Source organism: Myotis yumanensis, unplaced genomic scaffold, assembly GCF_028538775.1.
Source record: "Myotis yumanensis isolate MYYU_CA2020_CCGP unplaced genomic scaffold, mMyoYum1.0.hap1 SCAF_2, whole genome shotgun sequence".
Taxonomy (NCBI): domain Eukaryota; kingdom Metazoa; phylum Chordata; class Mammalia; order Chiroptera; family Vespertilionidae; genus Myotis; species Myotis yumanensis.
This window is the reverse complement of record NW_027223753.1, coordinates 145815096-145833822: the sequence shown is the minus strand read 5'-3', so window position 1 is coordinate 145833822 and position 18727 is coordinate 145815096. Positions and strand designations below refer to the sequence as shown.

Genomic DNA, 18727 nt, shown 5'->3' with positions numbered 1-18727 from the left:
TTATTCTTCCACTGAGCATATATCTATTCAATACCTACTATGTGCCAGGCACCATTCTAAGTTCTAAAGAAGGAGAGGAGCACAAGAGGGGCAAGGTCTTATTGAACGTATAGTCCAGTATAGCAAAACAGGTGTGAATAAGGACAATTAAACACAAAGCCAATAGTCAGAAGTGCTATGCAGGAAATCCTTAGATCTGGAATGAGATGGGTGGGAAGGAATGAAATGACGAGATCCCAGCTGCTGGGGATATAGTCCTTAATGAGGAGTTATGCCAAGTTCTGGAAGAATATGTGCCTTTCTAAGGCCACCTGCATGGCTATGTGTCTTTCTAAACAAGAATGGGAAGCTCAAGTGTGAGTCCAGAGAAGGGGACTTGAAGGACTGACTGCCACCGAGGCTTGGTGGGATAAGAGCAGCCAGATGCCACAGAGATGAGGACCTGAACAGCTCTGAGACTGCGATGGTGGCAGGGCCAGGCTGGAAGCAAAGAAAGAGGCCAGAGGGGCAACAGGTGGGTGCCAGGTGAGCACACCAAATTTTCTGAATTATCCCCATTTCTACTGCATCTTCATATTACTTTCAAATCATTAGTTAATTGATGGCAATGCTATTGAAGAAGGATCTGTTTACAATATTAGGAAGTACAGACACTCTGAGAATCATCAATAAAAATGTAGATCAAGTAATTAAATAGGATTCACGTTACACAGACTTTTAGAAATGCATCTTTCACACCATAGGCATTCACTGAAGTTTCTAGGGTAAATGCTTAAATAAACTTAAAACTTCTATAGTAAATAGAGGAATTGCCTTATCAATATCCTCCTCTTCGTCTTCCTCCTCCTCCTCTTCTGAAAAGTCAAGAAGTTTCTTGGCCAGCAGTGGATGCCACTGAAGACACTTCCGCTTTGGTCGTTTTCCAGCCCCTTCTCCTTCTGCTGTATGATCTTTATTTCTATTACTGCCTTTCATTACTGTGACCTGTGGAAAGGGAAGAAGGGAGAGAAACAGAAGTCAAAGTAAATTTGATTACAATTAGTTTATTTAGCTTCCTTAGCTTTAATTGGATTGTAGTTCTATTTATTTATTTGTTTGTTTATTTATTTATTGTGTTCTGTGTTAGATTATAGTTTTAATGACTAAAGTGCCCACCAGCTTAGGCATTTACTGAATTCAGTAAGAATTCTAAGTACATAAATCAAACATTCATTTTATTGTGCCAAACTGAGCTAATAAAATTTGCCTTTTATGAAATCTTCTTTCCTGTACTCTGTACCTTCAGAACTCAAAACCCAAATAAAGTGTTAGGATGATTACAAATTGCTGTCACCCATTCATATTTATTCAGGGCAGTGTTTCTCAAAGTTTCCCATCAGAGAAATGTGAAAAATGCTCCCAGGGGGGCAAAGGTGCTCACAAAAGGTCCTCTATACCTTCTCTATGGCTCCTATTATAATAATTTACATAAATTTTGTATTTTACACTATGATAAATCAGAGATTGAAATTATTATTAAATAAGATGAATATTTTGTAAGAATAAAATGTTTTGGATTTAAAATAAAACTTTCATAAATGACACCTTTTGTTGTTGTTGTTGTTAATCCTCACCTGAGGATATTTTTTTCTATTGATTTTCAAAGAGAGGGAGGAGAAAGAGAGAGAGAGAGAGAGAAGCACTGATGTGAGAGAGAGACACTGATTGCCTCTCACACGTGCCATGATCTGGGCTGAAGGTCGAACTTGCAACCAGGTACATGCCCTTGATGGAGAATGGGACCAGCAACTTTTTGGTGTGCAGGCCAGCGCTCCAACCACTGAGCAATACCAGCCAGGAATGACACATTTGTCAAAAGCTAGTTATGTGCAGCCTCTAAGGACACAGTGCAGGAGTACTGTAGTTCAGTCAGTGGGGTGAGTAGCCTCAGTACCCACTGCGACACACAAATTGCAAATCCCTTTGTGTCTCTGAATTACATACATGCTGCAATCAGTGACAAAGTTTCACTCGTTTTTTTCCTCCTTAATGGGTGATTCGCTGAAACAGCTAGGCAACCGTCAGGCCATGGATGTGACAAATCTTTTAGGAGCCCAAAATTCTACATTACTTTTCAATGACTAAAAAAAGTTTAATAAAAGCTTTTTTTTAATTAACCCAATAAAAACAACACCTATATTGTAAAGGTGAAAATAGTATAAAATGAGGTTTACCTACATCATTATGTCCAGCCCCAAGTCTAGACAGAGGTAAGCTATACATGTTGAATTTCTTACATACTTTATCACAGTGTTTGATGTTTCATTTTTCATTCATTCATTTGAAGTAACAATATACAAATTATGTTTTAAACATACTCATGAAAACATTCAAATATAAAGTTAAATGCCATCAATTTAAATGGTTCATGTTGACAATCACAAACACAAATGCAGTTGCTGAAAACACAGGATAGTGACCTTTTTTGGTCAGTTTGTTTTGTTTATTTATTTATTGTGTTCTGTGTTAGATTATAGTTTTAATGACTAAAGTGCCCACCAGCTTAGACAAAAAGTGTAAGTTTGTCTTGGTCCAAATGCTTGAAAAGTAATATCAATAAACTTTTAAGGCCATGTTGCTAAAAATGGGGTCCAAATATAGTTTCAAGATTAATCCAGTTCTCGTGCCTTCAAAACAATATGGCATAGGCAAATTTATCCTTCAAAACAATATGGCATAGGCAAATTTATCCTTCCTTAATTATTTCTGTATTTGGGGTTATGCTTAGGTCTTCAAATTAAAAATAATAATAATAATAATATTCATTCTAGAACTTGTATGATTTCATCATTTAAAAAATGTAAATATTTGACCTGGAATTTATTCTGACAAAAGGAGTGAGGAAGAGAAATAGCTTCTTCTTTTTTCTAAATAATAACTGTTCCAACACCATTTATTAAATAATTCAGGTTTCTCCCATTCCTGTGAAATGCCACTTTTATCCTATCCTAAATTGCCAGAGGTGTATGAGTCCACTTCTGAATTCTCTTCTGTATTATCAACACCACCACTCCCTCTTACCTGTCTTGCCTATCCTATCCAATTTTAATATCCTTAAGGACTACATCATTCTGTCCTTTTTTAATATACAAATAAACATAGCCATTAATATTTTTAAATTTCCTATATCATACTCTTTTCTCTAAGTCAGTATATCTTGATTATTCTCATTTGGGAATAACTATGTAATATTCCAAAATAAGAATGTATCACAATTTATCCAAATATTCCATTATTGGTGAACATTCAAATTATTTCTTGTGTTGCAATAAAAAAATCATTTATTAAAATATTTTTAAATATTCATTTTGATAATAATCCTCATTGATTTATTAAAAGCCATGTCTAGTCAAGAAAAGGGGGGAGAGAAAACTATGTTCCTGTGGTTTTTTAAGCAAGAAATTTCTGTTGAATATCTGCAGCAATTACAAGATTTGTGTGGCTGACTCAAGAGTACAAGAAGTTACTGAAAACTCTAAATGGAAATACTTATCTAGTTTGCTCTTAATAAAGGAACAAAGATTTCTTGTGAACTGATGATAGACCATTTAACAATTCCCATTTTATCTACAAATAAAACTTGGCACAGGCAACCCAATTTCCAAAAATACCAATGTTATATATAGAGAAAAGGAAATGGTTATTTTTGTGGCGTATTAATCACTTTAGAATGAACTGCTTGAGTGATAATTAAACCCATACTTGAAGGCCCAATATTTTATGAGAGAAAACTTTTTTTTAAGTAAAATTTACTTTTTAAAAACTTGTTGGTTTTAGAGAGAGCGAAAGGGAGAGAGAGAAACATCAATTTGTTGCTCTACTTATTTATGCATTTACTGGTTGGTTCCTGTATAAGCCCTAACAGAGGACTGAACCCGCAATCTTGGTGTATTGGGAGGACATTCAAGCCAACTGTGCTACCCAGTCAGGGCCACATCACACATTTTAAATCAATGGGAATCCATACGTTGTTACCAACTAGCGAGGTCAAAGTGATTAATAATGCCTAGAGAAAAATATATCATTTAGCCTTAAGGATTTTGATTATGCTATTTCATTTATGTGTGAATGTGTTTAAGTATATGTGTCTTTGTGTCTGTATGAATAATTTCAATATTCAAACAGAAAATAGATATCAAGAATCAAATTAATGGATAGTGGATGTGGTTTTTGGGTTTAAAATAATTACATTAACCACTCCCAACCTTACCCCTACTGTTCTACTTCTTAGCATGCAGCTGACAGGCCACAATAGATACTATATATCTCTTTTAATACTCCCCAAATTAAACTGTCCTTTCCCAGAAATACATTAGAAAGATTTTGTATTGCTAATGACACCACATTTTACCTTAAATAACAAAATTATTTGGATATTCTCTACCTCCAGCACAAGGCCTTTTTCTTGATGATCCAAGACTTTATTTATCTCCATGAGTTCAGAAGCATCCTGGCTCACCAGAACATCAAGATCAGTTAGTCATAAGGGTTGTCCTAAGCAACTATATGAACTTCCATGTTGAATGTTCACAATAATTTGCTATTCTTATACACTAGAATGGTTTCAAAATTAATCCCCATCTCTCACATTCTCCTGAATTCAGATATTATTCCCTGAATGGGGAAAAGAGGGTTGGAAGAGGCTGAAAATTGCATATCACTAATATGCAGGCCAAGGTGGCACGTGGTGTGTGAGAACCACGTGGACTTTGGAAGAAATAAGGTTGATAAACCTAGCACAGTGCCTAGAACACAATAAGCATGGAATAAGTATTTCTAGCCTGAATGGAAGATGAATAAATAAGTTTTTCGGAGAGAGTATACCTCAGACAAAATAGTCAAGGAAAGTATAACTGATCTAATGACAATGAAATATTTCAAACTACTAACAGTAAACTTTAATAATTTAGTTATTTAATTACATTTTAATTCCCTATGGATCTATCTTCAAAGTGTTAAAAGAAAGCAAAAGAGTGGGGAAAATGATGTTTCTGATTATCATTCAAATGTAATGAGAGAAGAATGCATGAAAAGACTAAGAAAAGGTGGGAAAGACAAGGGCAAAGAAGGCAGAATATTGAGACTTAACCTTATCACTCATTTTCTTTCAAAAATGAGGAAGAGGAAAATTGTTAATTTTTGATAGTAACAGAGAACTACCCTGAAATTATTTGACATTAAAACCCCCACAGATTGTAAAGTTTGGCTTCTTATTCTTGAACAAGAGCATATTAAGCAAACAATATATATGCAATAAATGAAGCAATTGACAGATTTTATTCAAAAGGGGTCATTGGTCCATTCTGTGCTGCAATTCTAGAATAACTAAAGTCAGGTTATTTAACTATCAGTGGGCTCTACTTGAAAAACTCCATATCAAATTATGTTGCTAAAACTGTCCAATGATGGAGGCTGAAGGCCCCTATCCAAAATATTGAATATTCATTTATCTTATAAAAACAAACCAACCCATGTGTGCTCCCTCTCTGTGCCAGGATGAGCAATTAGATACTCACTGTACTGAATTAAATTTAAGTCAACTTAGTGATAAATTAGAAAAAAATACAGCAAGCACATTCATGAAGACCTCTACTGACTCAATCTTCATGAGAAATTTCAAGAAGAAATATCAGAGAAGAAACAATATAAAGCAAGTACCTCATTTAACAAAAGAAAAAAATGGACACTGGAGTCTGGCAGGCCTCATTTAGAATTCTGCTTCTGCCATTAACTGCTTGTTGTAGAGTTATTAATCTTGCTGATCCTTCCTCATATATTAAAACTGAATAGCCACTCTCCTGTGAGAACACTTTTTATATAACACCAAGTACAGACACTCAAGGTTAGTAAATCCTCCCTTTACCCACAACTTTATAGAGGGAGTATGAGTTTAACTGGCAGCATCTGATCCCTGAGCTCAGCCCAAAATGCTGTTCAGGAGATCATAGATGTCTCCCATGTAACAGTGGCCTCTAGTCTCAAAAACCGGAAAAGAAAGATGGAAAGTTTCCTTCTCTCTAAGTGATTTTAGTCAGAAACAGTGCTTTGGCACAGTCATATATTTTGTGAATAAGATCCTCTTAGTCTTTCTATCATCTTGTCTTACAACTTAGGCAATCAGTACTCAGTCTCTAAAACATTGTGTGAATTTAACTGTGTCACCGGAGTATTTTAGAGTTTAAACTGTTTCCTAAATGGCCAATAAAATTCCATTCAAATCATATGAATGAAAATTCAGATGCAATGAGACAGGTTAAGGTAGAACCACACATTCTAACCACAAGTAGGGCCTCTTCTGGGTCCAACTAAGACTACAAAGCTTCACAGCTTTCTCAGGTCTACAAAGAGGAAAAACAAAACAAAGCAAAACAAAAAAACAGTACAAAGAAACAGTGACAAAGTGGTAGCCCTAGAACTTCCATGTAAATTAGACCAACCTACTTAAAATCTTCCAAGAGTCCTGCTGCTTTCAAGACACTCCTTGCTTTCAATTTTTCAGGGTGTCCTGCTGACACAGAGGCTGGCAAATACCCCAACTCTGAAGTCTTGCTCACCCTAAAATTCTCCCGTTCTCTGTCCAAGTTCTTCTCATCCTCCAAGGCTCGGATCCCATATCTCTTCCTCTCTAAAGCTTTCTGTGAAAATCTTAAGCAAAAATTTCTTGAACTTTGATTGTACTTGACGTGGTTAGCACTCACCATAGTGTTTTAGTTTTATGTATCCCTCTGTCCCCCAACAGATTGAAACTTCTAGAGGGGAGGTACCATGGTTTCTTCCCTTTCTGTCGCAGTGCTTAGTTAGCACTGACTCAGGTACATAGCAGTCCCTGAAAAAGGAACTTATTGGCTTTTAATTTCCTCACCTAACACTTTACTACACTTAACAACATCCCAGAGTGACGTGTTTCTAATAATAATTTAAAAACACTAATAATAAACAGTTAATATTTATCAAAAACTAGCAGCTACATATTTAATATTCATTATCTCATTTATTCTCACAAGAGCACTCTGAGGCAGGTACTACTATGAGTCCCAGATGAAGAAGCTGAGGGTAACTTGCCTATAGTCACACAACAGCAGAGTAGAAGCCAGAACCCGAGAGCCTAACTCAAGAGGCCAAATGCTTGCCAAGGACAAGGAGCTCTAATAAAAAGCCTCCCATCTGTTGACTCTCCAGGCATCTCCCATGGACCAGAGCTCATGGGCCGTGGAAACACCTCCATAGAGCACGGTGGGGGCTGGAAAGTGAACACTTTCAGGGCACAGGAGAAAAGCTAGTGCACATCTCTGATGACTTCAAGTGACAAACTAAACTCTTTGAAGGTAAAAGCCCTACAAGTGCTAATCATTATTTATTGTAATTCTAATAAAAATTCTAAATTGTAGAAAGATTAAATGAAAAATACCTAATTCAATAAAGTAATACTCTCGTTTTAGAAGTAATTCAGCCACTCTATTCATGCACCCAGTGTCTTTAAATGGGCTCTTTATTGAAAAGCAGTGGCTCTTCAAGTTGCAACTTTAACTCTGTCAAGATGTTATCTATATGCTCTTCATGAATACTAATAAGGCACCCGCTATTCAAAGAAGGGCTTAGCCTTGCTGGCAGTTCTGGTCCCTGTGCCCTTACCTCATGAAGGAACATATATTTTATGATCTCCAATACTTACACTCCCTGATATTTAGTCTTGGGGGAGCTTAACTTGGTTCTCAAAAAATGCCTGCTGTCTTAGACTACAGATAGAGACAACAGCCACTTTGAAAGAGATATGGCACCAAAAGAGGTGGCTTAGGAAGGAAAAAGCTATTTACAAAGAGAATTCAGTAACAGGCTGGACATGTTTCCCACCAGACCAGACCACAACTCCCCACTCCACCCTGCAAAAGGCCAAGTTTGTGTTTTCCTGTAATTTTATGGTGATCTTTACATTCTTAATCAGAAAGTCACCCCATTCCTATTTTTCAACAGGCCTAGCGTTACACGTTTCCCGCTCTTTTAGTTTCTGAATTAAGAAGGGTTTTGATGCACTTACTACATGGTGAGGATATAATGATCACAATGACAAGAATCTGAAGCACAAGGATACAAGGCCATGGGAGTCTCTTTCTCACTTTCTCTCACCGCAGTGGAACCTATACTTATTGGTGACCTGGTAAGCGATGCACTGTGGGTGTTAAATGTCCAGCCTACCTCCCATTCAACTCACCTCCCGCCGCTGCTCTCCTGTCAGGCTGTTTCCTGCCGTTAGCCACACCTGCTCTGTGCTACCGCACTCTTTCCTCTGCTCTCTCAAACCTGCACACTGTGGGTCTCATTTTCTAGGCAAGCCTCTCTGAACTCCCATTTCTAAAAATCTGTCTTTATTTGCCCCAGCTCTGTGTCTTTCCCTCCTGAGCACCTTTCCTGACCACCCACATTTAATAGCTGTGCCATAGTTTTTGATGATTGGATTGTATGATAATTATCATTTTTATGTACAATGTATCCATAATAATTTCATGTGAATTCCTCCTGCAGAGACTTTTGAGGGTAATGAATGTGCCAGGTGCTTTTTTCTGGATCTGTCAGAGCATGTCACTGTGCTAGGTGCTGCTCACATATGTGAGGAAGTGAATATAGGAACAATAGTTTGATTTCCTATTATATATTTTTATGTTGTTTTGCTAGAAGGCAGACCAAATATAATGCTTGAAAAGAAAACATGCAGAGAAGGAAAAGTAAGAACCTGGGAAGGACTGTTCAGAAGGGGAGGGGAGAGAGAACAGAAACAGACAAAATGACAAGGCGATGGAATAAATATAATGAAATCTAAGTCACCTCCACACAACAGCTGTCAGTACTAGTCTAAAAAGATGTTCCAGTAGCTTTATTCCTTTTTCTGGTTATTTGTCAATAATTCTCATTATTCTCTCCAAATAGGATATCACTGTACCACCTTCAGCTCCCTAGCTCTCTTTTCCTTTCATAATTGGTCTGCTAACAAACCCCAACTCTGAACTCAACCAATCATTTTTCTTCTCTAGTCTATCTCCAGCACTACAAAGTTTCCAATCTCAGGTTGGCTTCAGTGCTAGTTGGAAATAAACCGATGAACAAAATAGGCCCAGAGACACACAGTCCCACAGTGCCTATGATAAATTCTCAATTTCTTCTCAACACCTACTGACGATGATGAGTGAGGATAATAGTAATTTTTATTAAAACAAATAATTATCTATTTATATATATAAAAGCCTAAGTGACCATTCAACCTTTCAACTGGTTGCTATGACGCACACTGACCACAGGGGGGCAGATGCTTAACACAGGAGCTGCCCTGGTGGTCAGTGCACTCCCACAGCGGGAGCAATGCTCAGCTGAGAGGGGTACCAGACACCAGGCTCATGGCTGGTGAGCGCAGTTGTGGCGGCGTGAGCCTCCCTGTGGACACTCCCCCTGCGCGCCCCTCCTCCATCCAGACCAGGACCAGGATCAGGACCGGCATCAGGACTGACTAGGCATGAGCCTGTGGCTGCTTCTCAGTCATGGGCATGCCAGTATCGCCCTAGGACGGGTGCACAGAGACCGCAGCAGAGCGGCAGTGAGCCTACCGAGTGGCAGTGACAGCAGGCGCAGCGGGGCAAGATGAGCAGGACTGGCATGGCGCCCAGCTGGGGCTCAGGCTCCTCCTCAGCCACCTGCTGCTTCGCGCACTACTACATCCCTCGGGGGGATGTTGAACTGCTGGTTTCAGCCAGATCCCCACAGGCCATGCCAAGGGACCCCATCAGTACACGAAGCCGTGCACCAAGCCTCTAGTATAATAAATAATTTTATGTAAATTTCAGATATATATAAAATGCCTCTATGTATAATGCAGATAAACATTTATAACATATTGCCCTAACCGGTTTGGCTCAGTGGATAGAGCGTCCGCCTGCGACTGAAGGGTCCCAGGTTTGATTCCAGTCAAGGACATATACCTTGGTTGCAGACACATCCCCAGGAGGGGGTGTGCAGGAGGCAGCTGATCAATGTTTCTCTCTCATTGATGTTTCTAACTATCCCTCTCCCTTCCTCTCTATAAAAAAATCAATAAATATATTTTTAAAAACATATATAACATATAATATATATTGTTTCCTATGTGCCAGAAGCTAAGAGCTTTATATTCCTTAATTCTCTCAATTCACAAGATTAAGATGTAAGATACTATTGTTATCTCCTTTTTACAGATGAGAACACTGAGGCACAGAAAACATACACTTTGCCTCTTTTATTTTATAAATTAACAAAGTTTTTATTATATGCATTTGTTGCAAAGGTAGTTTGACATAATTATCACATTGGAAAGAAATCAAAACATAAAAAGGAAGACAAGCTCATGGAGTGTCCTCACTTAAAGTCACTGCAGTTGAAAATGTATTCACTGATCACCTGATGACTATGCATTATGTTTGTAAATTATATAATGTCCAAGGTCACACTGCTAGCACAGAATTGGTGGAGTCAGTATTTGAATTCAAGAGGTCTAACTTCAGAGTATGGTTCTGAACCATTATAAAATGTTGCCTGCTAATAATAAATTTTATTGGTTTCTTACCCTTTGAGACAGTATGGGAGGACCTGGAGAGTATTATGCTAAGTGAAATAATCCAGTCAGAGAAAGATAAGTATCACATGATCTCAGTCATATGTGTAATCTAATGAACAAAATAAACTGATGGACAAAATAAACTGAGGTCCAGAGACATAGAAACAAGCAACAGACTGACAAATCTCAGAGGGAAGCTGGGAGGGAAGGGGGAGGTAAGAGGAAGAGATTAATCAAATAATTTATATGCATATATGCATAACCCATGGACACAGACAATAGTGCAGTGAAGGCCTGAGGAGGGGGCAGGAGAAGGGTGGAGGGGATGGGGGGGGGGGCAGACATCTATAATACTTTCAACAATAAAGATTTCTTTTTCTTAAAGAAAGTCTGCTACATGCTAAATACTTTACATGAATTAATTTATTTAATCCTTGATGCAACTCTTAGAGAAAAGCACTACCATGTCACATTTTAAAATGAAGCAACTGAGAATGACAAAGCTTTAGCAACATGCCCAAGGCCACTCTGCCAACATGTGGAGGAGCCAGGGTTCAAACCTAGGTCTTCTGTTCCTACAGCTCAAGCTTCCAATGACTTCTCCACACTGTCCTTCCCACCACAATCCCAGTTACTTTGGCAAATGCCTCTGCCTCCTGATTAATAGGAGTCTTCAAAAAACCCCCATTAGGGGACATTCCCAAAGCCCCATCTTGCCTACCGATTTCAAAACTTGTTTCTTCTTCCATCTTCTCTCAGAAGCAAAGATTCAAAGTCAAGTCCTTTCACTCCCAATCCGTGCTTTCTATCTCATTTCTTGCTCCTCTGGGCATAGTCCTTCGGTTGCTTTCTTTGATAGACTATTGCTAAACTGTCAACAGTTCCTTCTAGTTAATACCTTCTCCTGCGGTCTACACAGGATCTCAAATCTAAAGCCTTCTCTGAATTCTCCTCCTCCTTTAGGTGATCCTCTTTTTGTTTTGTTTTGTATAAACTGGCCCCACCCTTCAAGCCAGGAGACTGCCGAACTTCAAACCACACAGCTAACAGCCAAAGGCTGGCCTGCCCGGTACTAACATGGTTCATGGTTCAAAGGCTCCCCCTTGTACCTCGTCTACTCACTTGGTTCCTAAACTTCTTGGTTCCAAACCTCAAGATTAATTTTCTAGAAAGCACTCACAATTCATCCCAACAACGCCAAAGGCTCTGGCTTCTTACCTCACTATGAGTCATGCTTACATCTTTGACTTCTAGCCTCTCAGGGAAAATACCTTGTCTGGATCTGGCCTCTGCCTCCACCATATTCCTGGGGAGAATGTCAGGAAATGGATATTCCTTCCTGGAACAGAGAGAAATGCTGGGTCCCTCAGACTCTTGTTCAAGCCTGCTTTGTTCCCATGGCCTTCAGGCTAATAGCTCTGCCTAGTCTTGCATATAGACATGCCAATCATTAGAGGAATTCTGTTTGCCTCTAGAGTTTTTACAAAAACAATCCCTTACAAGAAAGTGCCTCCCTTGAGGAGATAAGGGAAGTATGTACTGTTTATCAAAGGTTTTCAGGAATCTGTGACAGGAGTCACATCAACTAGCACTATCTTCCTTGGCACCCAGATGTCTGTGGTTGTCAACTGACCCTTCCATTTTCCTTCCCTTGACATAAAAGAATCCCAACTCTGTACTTTCTTAAGATGAATCTGAAGATTAGGCCCCTCATCTTCTCAGTTGGCAACTTCTCTATCAATAAACCTTTCTTTACTCCAAACTCTGACATTTCAAAGCATTGGGCACACGGACTTTGTACTGGTGGCATTGCCATCACATAAACATCTGGAAAGCATACATATATCTCTTCTATTTTCTCACTGTAAATTCAAATCATTGCAACTAGCTTCTTGCCCTGATATCTACCGTCACCAAGTTCTGTCCCTTCTACCTCTTACATATGGGCCACTCCTCTCCACATGGCGCAGCTGTCTGATCTTCTTCCTTACAGTTGTGTTGACTTCAATTCTCCATACTACAATATCTGTTCATGACCTTGTTCTGCATGACTTCCTTAATAGTCCTACAATGGGCTCAGGAAAAAAATCCAAAATTCTTCCTTCATGTAACACACAAGACTCTTCCTGACTTGGTCCTTGTTTATTTTTTTGTTAATCCTCGCCCAAAGATATTTTTCCCATTGATTTTTAGGGAGAGTGGAAGAGAGAGAGAAAGACAGAGAGAAACGTCAATGAGAGAGAAACACATCGATTGGTAGCCTCCTGCATGATCCCTAACCAGGGCCCAGGCCATGGAGGAGCTGCAACCAAGGTACGTGCCCTTGACCAGAATCAAACCCGGGACCCTTTGGTCTGCAAGGCTGACATTATCCACTGAGCCAAACTAGCTAGGGCTGGTTCCTGTTTATTTTTACATCTCCAGTTTCTATGCTCTGTTCTCACTCTTAAAGCTCTACCCACACTGAGCCACATACCATCCCCTGGAACTTGCCTCATAGCATCTGCACTATTGGCTCCTCACAGTGAACTCTCACCCCTGTTTCAGGGCTTAGGTTAAAACTCATCTCAGGCTCAAGCGTCTGTTGGTCCTTTCTAGTCTGAGAAAGGTGCTTCCTGTGTCCCCACGGCACCCTATATTCAATAGCCTACAATGAAACATCCCATTTCCTTCTTTCTATCCCACTTGACTGTGACAGAGAACAAGGGCTGTGGAATTTCACCATGGTATCTCCTGGGCCAGACATAGAGCCAGGCATGTTGTGGGCAAACACTTGCTCAATAGATGAGCTCCATGTCTTCCCTGATGTTTATTCCTATTACCTTTATTCCTTCTCCACATTTACCACTGCTTCTTTTCTATTCCACCCCACCTGTGCCCTGCTCTTCAGTTCTCTCCTGCTCCTATGACCCTCCATCTCAGAAATTCCTAGCACCCACTCAATAGCTAACTCAAACTACCAAACCAAACATCTGGCAATTTTACTTCTTAGAAATAGTTTCTATGAAGCAGATGTTAAAATGACTCCTAACAAATAATTTTGACCTCACAAGAGAAATAATTATCCATCCTCTTTTCTCCTGCACCCATCACTGAACACTGATTACTTCACTTTCTATATACCAGTTTACACAAAGCCCTTTCAATTTTAGGGGAGATCACACACATTTTTTAATATATTTTTATTGATTTCAGAGAGGAAAGGGAGAGGGAGATAGAAACATCAATGATGAGAGAGAATCATTGATCAGCTGCCTCCTGCATGCCCCCCACCAGGGATCGAGCCTGCAACACAGGCATATGCCCTTGACTGGAATTCAACCCAGGACCCTTCAATCCACAGGCTGATGCTCTAGCCACTGAGCCAAACTGGCTAGGGCCACACACATTTTTTTTTTTTAAAGTAAATCTACTAAGCTTCATCTAAAATAGACCAAGTTTAAAAGAATCATATTTTCATTTATATGATTTAGGCTTATATGATGTTATTTAAGAACCATCAATCTATATCTCCTTTTGGAATCTCTTTTTTCCTATGATACTATTCTTTAATTTAAAAAAAGGAAATAATTTAAATTACAGTTAAATTTAGTTCACTTAAAGCAAAATCTCTAAGTCTTATTGGTTGAAAAACAAAAATCTTTATTTTTTCCCAAAGAATCAATATTTCTCATTTTAGTAGTTATAGTATTTATTGAAGTAACTTATCCTAGCTTCTTTAATGCCTAATGCTTTACAATGTGGTACACCTGAAATGAGTTAACTCATAATTTCTAGATTACATAGTATATGAAGGTAGGACGTTATCTTTATAGTCCCAAATGCTTAGAATGCTGCCTTGAATATACTATGTATTTTAATAAATAGTACTTGAAAATACGTGAAATTAATGATTTTATATATCAAACTGCATCTTTGCCAAGGAAATTAATTAGAATGCCTAGCAAGCTATGATACATTTATATTTTCTAACTAGAGTTAAGCAAAACGTCATTTGTTTCATACTTGCTTCATACTCAGTGACATTTTTTCTTAAATATAGTCCCATTTTCTGATTTAACACACATGGAACCAAAGTGATTATTTGCAGATCCAGAGTCAGAACAGTGCCCTGTTCAGATCCTTAACCCTTCCTTGTGTTTTCCTTTTAGGTGTTTGGGCTGAACGTGCTTTAGCCACAGTGCCAAGCACTGACAGCTTGTTTTATTTACTAAATGTATTAAATTTATGGCATTTGTTTTAAAAAGTTCCTTATGTCATTGAATTAACAAAACAAAAAAAGTTCCTATTTATGTATTTGCTTGCCCTTTTTCCTTTTTAAAAAACTACCAAAGAGAGAACATAAGTAGTTAAATGCTTTAGTATGACCCTAATTCAATCCTCCTTCTTCTCCATGCACAGTATGAAAATAGACATTACCCACTAGATACATGTTTACTGAGGAATCTGGGAGTATTTTTTTACAGGCTGATTTACATAAATCTGCTCCCTCTATCTTCTAGCATCCTATTTAAATAAAAAGGTTAAGGTAATGCTGTATAATATAAAGAAAACAAAAGCCCCTCTATAAAGAATTATAAACCATATAAATCTCGCCTGGAAAATCACTTAAGAAGCTCTTCCGTATCATAAAAGCACGGTGTTCACTGATTTTAGGGAGAAAGAATCATCCAAGTGCAGTGTACTGAGTTCAATCCAGGAATTTTCAAATTTGGTATTATTTTTCCCCTAAGAAAGATTCTTTTTTAGTTTTAAGTGTTTATTGATTTCAGCGAGAGTAAAGAAAAGACAGAGAGAAACATCAATGAGAGAGAAACATTGATCAGTTGTCTCCTGCACACCCTCTACTGCTGATCCAGCCTGCAACCTAGGCATGTGCTATGAGTAGGAATCAAACCAGTGACCTCCTGGTGCCCCCCTGAGTAAGATTCTTAACTCTACTAAGGCCATTTCTCATTAATTCAGTTCCTTTCTACCTGGAATCTCCACAGTATTTTGCAAGGAGCATCTATAGCCAGTCATTCCATACCTACACTGTGACATTTCATAAAGGAGGCATGGGGAAGGGAGTACTCTCACACACACAGTGATTTGTCACAGCCACAAGGGTTAGTGGGCAAAATACATAATCACTATCAGGAGCTACAGTGCCATCTATATGCCCACACTATGTATTTATTCTTTGGCGTTCTTTTTCACAATGGAAGTTATTTTGATGACATATCTAAGAAATTGTTTTACTTTTTATAATAAGGCACTTTATAATATACACTTCGTTAGTAAGTTCTAAACATATTTTCTAATAAGAAAAAATCAGTAGTGCTATTAAAACTCCCTGGAGTTCCTTAATTGCTACTTCCCAATTATGTACCATTTTATAACTTATAAAGCCTTTATTGCAGACATTGATTTACTTAATATTACACAACCCTTGAAGTGGATATAAGTATGTCCATTTTACAGCTGAAGGAGGGAAGTCTCAGGGACATTCACTTAATCTTTCCAAAGCCATTAAGAGGCAAACCAGGGACACAGACTAAAGGCTTTGGACATTAATCTCAAAAAATTTCTTCCATCTAACTATCACTGACTTTAGTTTATAATCAATATATTTATTTTGGAAGGGAAAGTAATTCCATTTTACAATCCTTTTTAGCATTTAATTGGTCTCCAAGCCTTTCTTCATTTAATTAGTCTCTCAGCATTTACTTAGCCAGAGGATTCCAAATTTCCATTTATATTTCAAAACAGTCCTTCCTATGGTTTTAGCCATAGTAAACACATTGGGAGAGGGAGGTAGTCATGGAACAAGCAAGCATATGTATCTGTGACTCAGTGTACTTTTCTTCCCTTTGCACTCTGTACATGTTGCCATCACAGCTCCTGAAGTGCTCTCAGAAGCTCTTGTGACTGACAGCCCACGAGTACTGTGTCTTTCAAAACAAGCATGCTTTATTTAAGGAAAGCACAAGCATCTCCATCTAATTATTCTGAGAGGCAGGGTAGGACAAGCATGATTTCTCTACTAAACTCAGCACTCTGCACTGAACACAATAGGCAGGTTACAATTTAACGGATATCACGAAAGCTTGTCACTTCCATATGCAACACAACATGTAAGGGAAGCGCACTGACAAATCTGCCATATAACCCCAGAGTAACACACAATTTCTTTCCTGTGTTTATTGCAAATATTTTTTTTTAAGTTTAAGCAATACTCTGAACATATTTTAGACAAAAAGAGGTCCTTCCATATGCACGAGTATTTACTGGATTTAAAAATATGTAATAACACACAGAATAAAAGTAAGTTTGGGTGAGAATTTGAAAAGAACCAACTGGTGTGAATAAAGTATGCTTGATCAGCCTGATTTTAGAGAAACAAGTCACAATTTTAATAACAAATGTCAGACACATTATTTATATCTCATTATGGCATTTCTCAGACTGGAAGGTAAGGCTCATTGAGTCTTGCTGAGCTCTCTCAGCTGTCTGGCTTTGATAGCTACCAAATCTGTAATTGAGAGGTGGGCAAATTCCTCCTACAGCTCTTATATAACTCCTCTACAAAGGCCTCCTGATCCCAAATCTACCTTTTGAAGACTGATTAATGGACTAGCATGAAGACAGATGACACATATAAAAGATGAGATGTACCAATAAAGGACCTGTTGGTGAAATAAGATCTATATAATAGTAAAACAATTTGGGAACTTGACAGCACGTAATAGAGTGCAGCAACTGTGCTCCAAACCATTAGGGAGTAGACAGTATATAATAAGACGACATTCTTGGCACCAGGATACTTGGCAATTACAAAAGCCACTGGAAAATTCAGATAATTCTCTTTATTCACTTTAATGGCCCCAATTTGTCCCATCAACCCTTTAACTAATGGCTAAACCTAAACATCACTGAGGACACAGCCAGGAATGAACTCCAGGTTCCAGGAATTTCCTGTCACTGCCAACTTTGCCATAACTACAAACTTTGCCAACTGTGACCTGGCTTCTCTTATTCTGACATCAGCAAAAATAAATTTTTGAAAAGAAGTACCCAGATCTTTGCTATGTTGTGACTTAAGACTGGGGTAGGGTCTGCAACTCTCCACAGGATGAGGTAGCTGGAAAAAAGTTAGGTAGGTGGCTGGCCTGTCCTGAAATCTCAGGCTTGACTTAAGAAGAATTGGCTGGGACTTTATGGGACAGTAACCCTTAAGGAGAATTGGAATTTTGTTGGCATTCATCAAGAAACTGGTCAAAGATGATCTGCGACAGGTATAAAGTCTAGTAACATTTTTATGCTTCTCACACTCATTTTCCTCTTGCTTGTAGAGTTTTTCATGGAGAGAAGCAGGGAACTATGGAACCAATACCAGTGCCAGATTGAGAGTAAGATTTTCATCTCAGAAAAAGAGAAAAATTCAAAACCAGGCCTGTTCAAGGACAAAATTAGCAATTTATGAAGCAGGAAAACTGTGGAAGGTCTTCAAGTATCAGAAGGTTGGTTCAGATGACCTTGAAGGCCCATTATTACCATTCTCCACTTTGATTTTATTTCCGTATCTCCAGCTGGGACCAGGCTGTGCTGTAGAGTACCCCCTCTCCTGTATGTCAGCCTCCATTCCTGTCTCTCACTTCTTACAAGGAAGATAAAGATAAAAGTCAGCTTTCACAGCCCCTCATACAACCTTTACACTAACTATAATTTCTTACCTATATGGGTGGGTCTTTAAAAAATTCTAACAGCTGTTTTGTTTTTCCCACACTGTTTTTCTCAGAGTTTATGCAAACCCTCTTCTACTATTAACTAACACTGGATTCTAAAATTGGGTACATTTTGAATTTTGTATAACTTCATTAAGTTGTTTTTTAATTACTAACATTTTAAACATGTTCCATGTAGTTTCTTGGAATTCAATAGTAAGATTACATAACTTTTCCAATATTTAAATAAGACTTCCCAACGTCTTTACAGGGAGTATATGGGAAAACATTTTTTTTCCTTAAAAAATAAAAGTCAATTCCTAATAGCTTCAAATCAAGGCCATGGAGGCCCCTAGTAATTTTTTACTTTATAAATAATTCAATGTGTGATTTATTATGGAGACGT

General features: G+C 38.2%; 1 protein-coding gene across 11 annotated transcripts in view; it reads right to left on the bottom strand.

Moving 5' to 3' along the window:
* BBX (BBX high mobility group box domain containing) overlaps positions 1 to 18727 on the bottom strand; it is a 291018-nt gene that overhangs the window by 106859 nt on the left and 165432 nt on the right. For 6 of the 11 annotated variants that reach the window (XM_070406138.1, XM_070406133.1, XM_070406134.1 and 3 more), the window contains one exon: positions 814 to 984. In XM_070406138.1, coding sequence (XP_070262239.1) covers positions 814 to 975 — 162 coding nt within the window. In that variant the 5' untranslated portion in view covers positions 976 to 984. Of the gene's footprint in view, positions 1 to 813; positions 985 to 11833; positions 11852 to 18727 lie in introns of those variants that run through there. The other 5 variants (XM_070406140.1, XM_070406139.1, XM_070406141.1 and 2 more) reach the window with 2 other exon arrangements.